Raw genomic sequence first — 10,602 nt, 5'->3', positions numbered from 1 at the left:
CGAGACATAAAAAAAAGAAAGCCCACACACAGAGCTACATGATGCACTTCCGTTCCCGATGCGTCACGTTCCTCTTATTATCCTTGAACTTCTCGGGCGACCCCTTGCCATTGCCGGTAGGCGAACAGTGCAGCACGTGTGCCGCGAACGAACGCTCTCGCCCGCTCGTAGAAAATGGAATCAAATTGCTCTTCCAGCTTAGTGTTTCATCTGTCACTGTGTTGAGCTGTGCAGCACTATGCACTGGGACTACGGGATGGTTGCAACGCAAAAGAATTCCGCGACAACGCAGGCAACGATGATGTGTCGGTGTGTCGGCAATCGGGTTGCGAAAGAAGTACCATTTTCCGTGTTTCTTCAGCTTGAATAAAAGAGAGGGCACAGCACAAGTAGAATATTTGTTCGCCAACCAACCATGACAGGTGAAGTGAGTAATGGGAGACGACGAACCTGGAAAGACGCAGTTTCTACCAGCGGAAGAGTTGCCCGGTAGCGAAAGGTACTCGGTACGTACGTACACGGGGCCACTTTAGTGCATCAAAACAGTTTGCATGCTCGGCGAAGTCATTTGGAGATAGTGTTCCTGTCCATGAGTGAGATGATTTGTTTTTGTTTCATTCTGAAATGTAGTAACAACGGGTTTTCTCTCTGTGTGTCAATCTAAGCATTGGTATATAAGGCCAATTCCCTTATGAAAAAAACCCCGCATCTTCACTATGATAAGTAACAAACAGAATAAACAGCAGAAAACGGATTGAAACTTTCAATCCACTGTTTGAGAAGGCTTATTTTCAAGCCTTGCGCTTCCAACTAAAGCCGCAATGCTAGCCGGGTGTACTGCGAACAATTCAATTGCAAGCAATCCTGTACTACACCGGCGTGCTGGCTGGGTGAAAGTTTGAAGCACACTCAAGGCTGAAGAAAAATGCCTCACTGTCAATCTGAGCCGCCTGTTAGAGCGTGCCGAGCCGAGTTCTACATTGTTGTTTGTTTCCTTCAATTAGTCTGGCCGCTCATGCCGGAACACAGCACCAGATCTTCACAAACCCTTAATAAGTTGTTCTATTCTGCCAACTACACTTCAGTGTATCCTCCCGTATCCCCCGCTATCCGATGGTGAATGCACGGAACTGCACGTGCCGTGGCAGCGTTCACGCAGGTAAAGCTCAGCGGACGTAACGTTTAAGCAGCAAGCGCGCTGTTAGCTGCGGTCGGAAGAGGAATTGCAATTAATGTTTAACCTTATTAGAAAACCGAGCGACCGAGCGAACATGCCGGCACGTGTGTGTGTGTGTGTGTGTGTATGTGTCTATGGCTCGGATGAATAGTACCTCATCCCGACAGCGCCCAGTTTATTATGTCGCAAACGAGCAGGACGCAATGGGTGCGAACGAACAACTTTTGATTACCTGCGCTCGATGAACGCAGCGTAAGATTTTCCACTTCACACGAGTTAATCGACGGTGCTGGTTCGTCGTCCAAGTTTTCAACCCTTTTGGATGAGCACACACACACACACACACACACACACACACACACACACACACACACACACACACACACACACACACACCACACACACACACACACACACACACACACACCACACACACACACACACACCACACCACACACACACACACACACCACACACACACACACACACACACACACCACACACACACACACACACACACACACACACACACACACACACACACACACACACACACACACACACACACACACACACACACACACACACACACACACACACACACGTGAGATTGATTCTGTTCGATGGAAAATTAATTTATTTCTCGTGAAGTTTCCCCCACCACCGATCGGAGCCAGCTGCATGCGCAGGGACAAATTTGCCACAGGTGCCCGACGAACTACGACGTCCCCACGTGGACGTGTCTCTTAAGCCGGGCGACGCGACTCGCAACAAATCGTCCCTATTCGCTGGAACCCTAAAACCCCCTCCTCACTGGGACAACCGCAAAATGGGGCTTTGGCCCAACAATGCTCGCCCAACTTCACAGATTACTTCTGGGAATGGGTGAAATTTGCGCCGGGACATTCGGCTGCACCAAAGATGCCGCTTTGTTTTTCCCACGCCACGAAAGACACTTCGCCCCGTGGTGGCCCTTTGAAATCTTGTCCTGTCGCGAACAAACGTTCGCTCCGTTTGCACCACAATTGAACACGCTTTGAACGAGGGAAGCGCAAACAACACACCCACCCAACGGGAGAGAGAGAGAGAGAGGGGGGGCCCGGTTCTGAGGAATTGGAATCGAAAAACAAATCGAATCCCATTGCTACACACTCACCCTTCCCGCAAAAGTACGTGCGCCCGTGCATGCAGCGATCCAGTTTTGCACCGCACGCGCCAAAGCGCCAAAAGCGTTCCTGCAGCGAGACTAATCTCGACGACGACGAATGTGTGTCGCGCTATCAAGGAATCGAATCAATTTCGTTTCCCATGACGGGGCTTCCCAAGGAAACGTGCGGAGCACCGTGGCACGTGACTGACAACGGTGATAAGTGATTTTATCGCGCGCGTGCACCACCATCGCGCACCACGGCCGATCCATCCATTGCTGCTGCCCTCCTAAATTCGTCGTCTTCGTTCGCTCTAGGGACTGACGGCAGGACGCCAGGGACGCCAGGGTGAAAGCTTTTCGCGGGGAAACTTTGTTTATCGCAGCAACAAGATGAAACGCTATCAATTTTCCTACACTTTTGCGTCGCGTTTCTTTCCGCGTTTGGCCTGTGGGGGTGAGGAAGGTGGGTTTTATTCGCATGCCGGACTGCAGGCGCGATGCCTCACTGCACACAGGAGGAGGGGCTGGAAGGGATGGGAGGACACATCGGGCGACGTAAGGAGTTTGAGTCTTACGATCAGTTCGCTTTTGTGGACGGAAACGATTGAAATGGAAACTGTTGCCACGGGCGAGCTGCTTCCTTTCTTTCCCTCCCTTGTGTCCTTCCCAACCGACGGAAGGAGCTTTATTAATCTTTTCCTTCATTGCCGACAAACTGCGCGCGCTAATAAACTTCTTCAAGTGTATTGTTGTATTGGGTTTTAGAAAATAAAACGAATAAAGCATCGTTCGCACGTGTTTGTCAAGATTTTTTTTTATGTCTTTTGGATATTTAAGAATATATTTTAAATACTACCATATTTTTTATGAATGGTATTTATATGCCAAGCTTTCTAGAGCGTAATCAATTAGATGTTCCATTTAAAATGGATTTTCTTAAAAAATGGAAATCGCAAAAATGTTTATTTCTATTATCCATAAGATTTGCAAACCAACGATTATTGTTCTGAAGAATTGTTATAAATTAGGAAAGGAAAAAAGGTAAAAAATGTGAAAATTTTGTTAATCTAGCCTACATTGGCTGCAAGAGTAGCTCAAAATAATAAAGAAATACTTTTAATTTAAATTTAATGATATTCAAGTTTGATCCAAAAGTGCTTTCAAATGTTTCAATCTTTAGATAGTAGCGAATCCATTTCCGGTCAAAGGTCAACAGGAAAGATTCAATTCAACGCGGAGTTGTTCTCTAATTTTCTTTTCGCTACAGTTATCCGTTTTCTTCACGCAAATAAATTTCCTTATCTTCATTTTTTTTTAAATTAATCTTGATTTTTTATCATTAGTTCTTCTGTAGGTTTCCGTCTTCCTTCCTCTTATCCTTCTATTTATTTTTTTCCTATTTTTCTTCTTCTTCTTATTCTTATTCATACTCTTCTTATTCAAATTTTTATTCTTCTTCTTTGTCACATCAACCATTGTCGGTCAAGGCTTGCCTGTATTACTAGTAGATTTAACTTTCAGCGACTTATTGATTTACCCATAGCAGCAAAGTAGGTCCTACGTATGGCGGCACAACCCATTCGGGGCTTGAAATCATGGCGGCCATCTTGTTAGGTCGTATGAGTTGTCGACTATGGCACGAGACCGGCTCGAGGTTCTATTTAACTTGTTTAAATTATGAACCTGAACCAAAGTGTAGTAAAAAAAGTCGTTAAAAATAAATTAAATGAAACAAGGTCACTGATTGTTTGGAAATTAAAAAACAAATAACTTATTTTGTTCCAAAAAAACAGCAAATTTTCTGAAAACAATCGCTTTCAATAGCATGGCTCATTTTGAATGCGCTCAAAATATGATTTCATTTTTCACTAGCCTAACTGCATTTGAGCGCCGTCAACAACTTTATGCAAGCCGCTGCATAATGATAACAATCCATTTGTGATGGCAATATGCAAACTTCAACCACATTCCAACAAGAAAAAAAAACTCGTTTACATCATTTCCCCCAAAACAATCGCGTTCCGATTGTAAAAGCAGCGAGCAGTCGCTTAAAGAGAAAACAGTCATAAACATTCGCGATTGCCATTTTTATGAATCCTCTTCCTTGCTGCCGTCTGCCACAGCTTTTATGCAAAAAAGCGTTTCCAGCCCTTCCCCTTCCTGCTCGCTTCCACCCATCAACAATCATCCCATCTGCCGGACTCTGTGGTCCCTGCCCACTGGTAGTTAAGCAAATTGAAAATAACTACTTTTCCATTAACTTCCGCCCAACTTGCTTAACTGCGGCGGATGCCCCCTTAGTGACCCCGTTCCGCTGGCCTTCCAACGGTGGCGAAACAGCGACAAAAGAACAATCTGCAGAATGACTCAACTTACGAAACGTGTGAAGACAATCCGAATCTTATATCGCTCGGTCTCGGGGCGTCACAGTATAATCGTGGCAGTGGCGCCACCGCCAAAAGCCCCGACAGCGCGCGAAAGGAAGAAAAAAAAACACACCACCAAAGACGAACAGTGCCGGCAGACGAACGCCAAAGACATCCTACCAGCACAAATAGGCGAAATTAATCATTCAGATTGAGAAATGAGCATTGCACATCGGCCAGCGGCGGTAGGCAGCCCGTGCTGAATACGAAATGCCAATCCCGTGCCACCAATTAGGGGCCGGGGCAAAAGTTGAAAAAGCCGACCATCCATCCGCACACCGCAACGTTCCACCACCACATGGCTGGTGGGGCTGGCCGTTTTCATCGCGCTACACCACCCGCCCTTCTCCCGTTCGTGCTAGACATTATAAATATTCAAGCACTCTCTTCGTTCGCAGGAAAAATCATGTTTCTTCAAACAAAAGGCGGAATCGGTTTCGCTCCTTCCGGGAAGTGGCGTAAGGGAAGCTTTCTTCTGGGGCCGTGATGTTGTTTCCCCGTAACAACTGCTGGAAAGGGTCACTTTGCCGTATCCTTGCCGAACATCAGAGAAGCTGTCGGTCACTGTGGGTCAATCCCTGGTGTTTGGGTTTGCAATGATCCATTTTCCATAATGGAAGAGATTTTTTTTCTTCGTTTTAATTTAATTCAATTTGCAGATTTCGGCCTAAGGAATGCAGAAAGAAATATCAGGAAAGATGTCTTCGTATTTAAAAAAATTACCTTTCGGTTAAATTTTGCATGATTTCTTTTACTCGCGCAATGTTCGCTCGAGATGCAACGATCAATAAGCGACGATGCTTTTTTTTTACATGTTTACAATAGTTTCTTTTATTTCTCATTGATCGTCCGGTTGATGGCTTACTCTGAAACCGAGTAACGCGCTGGCTCCGCGTTACATGCTTTACACTAAACTGGATTCGAGCACTGATTGCAATCTTCCATATCCGGTTGAAATACTTCGATCTGCAGCGTCGTCTCGAAAAATTGATACTTTGCATGAACCGTTTCCGTGGCTTTATTCAGTACGAGCTCGGTGTTTGTCGTTGGCTCTGAAATGAAGGAGAATTATTTGAAAAGCGCGTATAACATCAAAATGTAGACTTATTCTAAAATAAGTTAATAACATAATAAAACTTGGCAGCAAAATTAAATTAAAGAAAATAACCGACAGATTTATAGCGAGGTAATTAGGGTAAACGTACCTATAGTGGTGCTAGTACCAATAGTGGTGGTATTGCACTAATATGCGTCTCATACGAAAATTAACAGTAGTTAAGTTATCTACGATAGTGTGAAATGTTCTCTAGGCTTTTACAAAGGATTTAAAAAGAAATTTAGCCATTTCGTGACCGAAAAATCCATAATTTTGTGAAAGGTATCAACATTTTTCCAAAATCCTTAGGATTTCATAACGATCCTCATATTTTTGTTAACGTTCTAAATGACCACATAACAACGCAATTATTAGTTTTTTAACATAATTGTTATCAAATGATATTTTTTTATTCAAATTCATTGGCTTTTGGCCTTATTTACGTATTTTTAAGTGTTTTTTTACGATAGTGCTATTATAGGTACACCAAACAGGCATGTTCCTATAGTGGTCCTAGTTCTAAAATCAATAAAAACAGGTAATTTTAGATTTTTTTCGACGACATTGCATGTCGTACTGTTGTCATTAAAATAAGCAACAAAAATGAGTTTTCTGTAAGTAATTTACCAAACAAAGGCCAAAATCCGCTTATTTGGCTGAGTAAAAAATGGACTTCAAATCAAGCAAACTCTTCTGGGTATGACGACAGGTGTTATACAGTACTTTAGTCAATATTTTCATCAACCAAATTCATACATTTTTTACGATCTAATTACGAAAGAAATCATTATTATCGCAGTAATCCTTGCTATTCACACGAAAACAGCTTCAAAACTAAGTTATATTGATACTATACACTGTTTTGAGGCATCCTTGTTTACCACCACTATAGGAACACAATACGACGACTATAGGAACCATACCACCATTACAGGTACAACGAAGCAGTCACATAAATATGTATTTTTTCGTAAATTTGATGTGTTTCATGGTAAAAATGGTTGTGATTGCGAAGACAAAACATATTCCTTCCTGTCACTTTAAATCCATTAAAACACATCTGTACCACCACAAATTGCACCACTATTGGTACATTTACCCTACCTAAACAAATGATATTCGAAGTTCAATGTCAATCTAATCTTTTACGCAATAATAAATTCCTAGGAAAATCTTCTTAAACTTGTGTTAAAAATAAAAGCAATAATTGACAGTACAAGCTCATTGAAAGCTTGACAATCAATCAATTTCTCTTTTAATTAGCAAACAAAATGCATTGATCCTGACTGGATTAAACCAAATTAAATCAAATTTAGAAACAAATATGTTCTCTTTTTAGAATCAGTATAAAACTTTTGCATGACTTCAAAAACGACATTTTGAAGGTGATGATGTGTTAAATTTTACTTGAAATCCCAACATAAATTTTACAAATTTACATAAAGAATAATATTGAAACAAACAAGTGTTCGCTAGCATCTTCATTTTCTTTGACAAAATTTATTATGCCAATGTATTAGTAAGGGAGACTGCAGCGTGATGCCCCTTTGAAAGCATTCAAGAGTTTGCTCTTAGAATTTTAATACCATACACACCAAATTAAACTTTTAATTGACCTACATTCGCAAATAGTAAACATTTTCCAATCTCTAACAGATCCCACATATTCAAGAGTAAATATCACTTAATCACTAAACACGAGACCGTTACAAAACACGGGTCTCCCACTAACCCTACCCTGCCCTATAAAAATGTCGACCCCTTTTTTTTCGCAAAAAGCATCAACTAAGTACCATCCGCCCCCCCAAAACAACCCTCACAAGCGAACCCACAAACACAATATCGCACTTGGCGCGGACGAGTGTTGCTCGTTGCTTACCGACAGCCAAATGAGCAGCGAGCGCTATCTTGTTGATACTGAGTGCCCAAATGCGCAGATTGTGTACTCTTACGACGCCCTCAATTTGCAGAAACGTTTGCATAACTTCGGTGTAATCGAGATACTTCGGGGTGCCCTCCATAAGAACCTGTGAAAGAAAAAAAAGAAGGTGGGGGTGAATGAAGGGGATGTAAAAGAAGATCAGGCGCAAGAGGAAGACTATGATAATAGCGCAACCGACATATCTCGCCAACACATGAAGCTGGGTGGAAAAAGGGGGAGTTACAGATACGAGAACATTGCCACCGAGCGGGGGAAACGAACAAATAAAGTGCGTGAGTAAGTGTGAAGTGTTTTCCGGTGGGGCTGAATGGAATGAATGGAACGACGACCGCCGCCGGTGCTGATTCCAGAAAAGTGGTTAAAGAATCCTTCGCGATTGAGCACAACGAACGGAAAAGCGCAAGTGGAAAGAGTAAAAACCCTCCCCAAGTAAACGGTACGGAGACCAGTAAAGAAACATAACTAGGGCATAGCGCTGGAAATTGGCACCAAAATGAAAAAAAAAACCATGGCCAACGCGCTAACGCACCATCACCGCTCGCGGTTTTGGCCGAGTTGTTCGTGTTGGGGCGTGTTGGACTTGTGTTGGTAATGGAAATAAAATCAGTAAGTAAGTGTGCAACCTTAAATCGGTTCCCGTTTTATTGAGCCTTTCTCGCACCGACGGACCTTTCCCGATGCGGCCAGGTACTGCTGCCGTGCAGAAAGGATGTGTGCCCTAAGCTGAGACAAAATTATGAAGCTCGAGCGGAAGCGAACCAAAACCAAGATGGTGGCTTAACTGTTTCAAATTGAAATACAATATTCATTAGGATGTTCTGCCTCTGCTTCAGCTGTGTGAGTGTGTATAATATGAGGTTAAAGTAAAGCATTGCCGAACCAGCAAAGCAGCTTTTCGACGGGTTTTTTTGTTTGTTTCCACCCTCCTGTTTAAGGGCCACCGTCGTTTCGGCTTCACTGTTATCTCAATTCCGAAGGCTTACTACTAGCCGATTGATAAAATCGCTCGAACCAACAACAACAAAAAAGCCAACCAGAAAACCAGGGAACCGGTACAGCCGATCGAAAAGTTACGAACAAATTAAGCGATCCAAAGATGCGTGTGCGCGTGTGGCGCGTGAGGGTTGGATCCCACCTAGGAAGAAAATTGAATGAACCAGTAGAAAGAGAGAGCGGCTTTTCCAATCGATTTGAATCTCAACTCAATTTACTCCTGAATGCAGTCAAATCTTTTGCCCAACTCAATCATGACAAGTTGGGAGAAAATTGCGTTGAATAAATTTGCTTGCGATAATGATACGATGGAATGTTTGATTAAGACGATCTGTTCGCTTTCGAAATATTTCGATCTGGCGAAAGATTTGCCTCAACCGACCATACTAAACTCCTACAAGTATGCAATGGATTTTAAAAAAATACGGACACTTAATGCATTTTTGAGGTGTTCTATTTTGTTTAATCTTTTCTAAGTTAAATTCAATTGCTAAAAACTTCTGAATAATTCACTTAAAGGAAGCAAAAGATCCAAATTTGATAAAACATAGATTTACAATAATTTTACTCTAAACACTGCAAAAAAATATGAAAAATATGAACATATACCTTCAATTCTGAAGGTTAATATTCTCTTGGAGCGACAGAGCGCTGGTCTTACAAACAAAACTGATAATAATGGCTGTAGCGATGAACTGTCCGACAGAACATATTTATTTACCGTCACAACAGCCACTACTAAGGATCAGACACATTTTTAATAGATCCTAGGACATCATGACAAATTAATGTAAAATTAAAAATCGGCGTATCCTGGGACTGGATAGGAAGAAATGCAATAAAAACATGATGAATGTCTAGAGTTTGAAGCAGCCGATAAATTGAATAAAAACTGTAACGTATAGAATAATGTACAATTGAAACATTCCAATTAATTGCTTAACATCATGCTTCTGCTTGCAAAATCAGCAGAGTGTTGTCAACCAACTCAGTTCAGAAATCATGAAGAAGTAGAATGTATTTGTTGGTACGCTTTGTCGATTGTTTTGGTCATTTGAACCATTTGCATACACTTATGACAATGTTTATGTTAGAAGACTGAAGCAAAAGTCTAAAAACTCGAATAAAACGCCACTCCAGGATTATGTACATTTTTTCACAAGTTTTCGGAAATTTAAGAGTTTGCGCATAAAATGCCTTTTAACTGGATTTTAGCTCAGTGCACAAGCCATCAGTGAGAAAAGGCATCTCGGTCAAACGCTACCCAGATAGCGAGCAATTGCTTGTAATATCGTAACATCTGATGGAGACGCCTGGTGATTGGTAAAGCGGCAAACGATTAGTAAACAAAGCGGCCTGTGTCCTGACCCTTTTCAGCTGTCCATAAACCCCCCCCCTACCCGCCTCACTTACCACAATTGCATCACGCATGATGGCAAGCGTCGTGCCGAGCACCAGCACCGAAAACAGAAACGTGCAGATCGGATCGATGATGTTCCACTCGGGCTTGAAGTAAATCACCAGCGCCGCTATAAACACACCCAGGCTCTGCACAAAATCGCTCAGCACATGCACGAACGCAGCCCGCACGTTGATGTTTTGCTCCTCATGGTGTCCGCCACCGCCCCCGTGGCTGTGGCCGTGATGATGCAGCGTGGCGCCCATGCTGCCAAAAGGCGAGAAGAAAATAAAGGCATCATTAAAGTGCTGTGCAAATGTGTGTGTGTGTTTGTGAAATCCCACACGCTACGGATGAGGTTTTGCATCAGCGGAAACTCAATCCATCCGTTGTTACGGGTTGCACCAACAAAGGGAATT

General features: G+C 42.6%; 1 protein-coding gene across 3 annotated transcripts in view; it reads right to left on the bottom strand.

Moving 5' to 3' along the window:
* Nucleotides 1-5,554: 5,554 nt before the first annotated feature.
* Nucleotides 5,555-10,602, bottom strand: part of LOC121601233 (zinc transporter 2-like) — a 35,853-nt gene continuing 30,805 nt past the window's right edge. For all 3 annotated transcript variants that reach the window (XM_041930043.1, XM_041930042.1, XM_041930044.1), the window contains 3 exons: nt 10,198-10,450; nt 7,729-7,876; nt 5,555-5,805 (listed from right to left, as the gene is read on the bottom strand). In XM_041930043.1, coding sequence (XP_041785977.1) covers nt 5,663-5,805; nt 7,729-7,876; nt 10,198-10,450 — 544 coding nt within the window. In that variant the 3' untranslated portion in view covers nt 5,555-5,662. The remainder of the gene's footprint in view (nt 5,806-7,728; nt 7,877-10,197; nt 10,451-10,602) is intronic.

This window comes from Anopheles merus, unplaced genomic scaffold (genome assembly GCF_017562075.2).
Source record: "Anopheles merus strain MAF unplaced genomic scaffold, AmerM5.1 LNR4000045, whole genome shotgun sequence".
In the NCBI taxonomy this organism is placed as follows: domain Eukaryota; kingdom Metazoa; phylum Arthropoda; class Insecta; order Diptera; family Culicidae; genus Anopheles; species Anopheles merus.
This window is presented reverse-complemented; position numbering and strand designations above follow the sequence as displayed.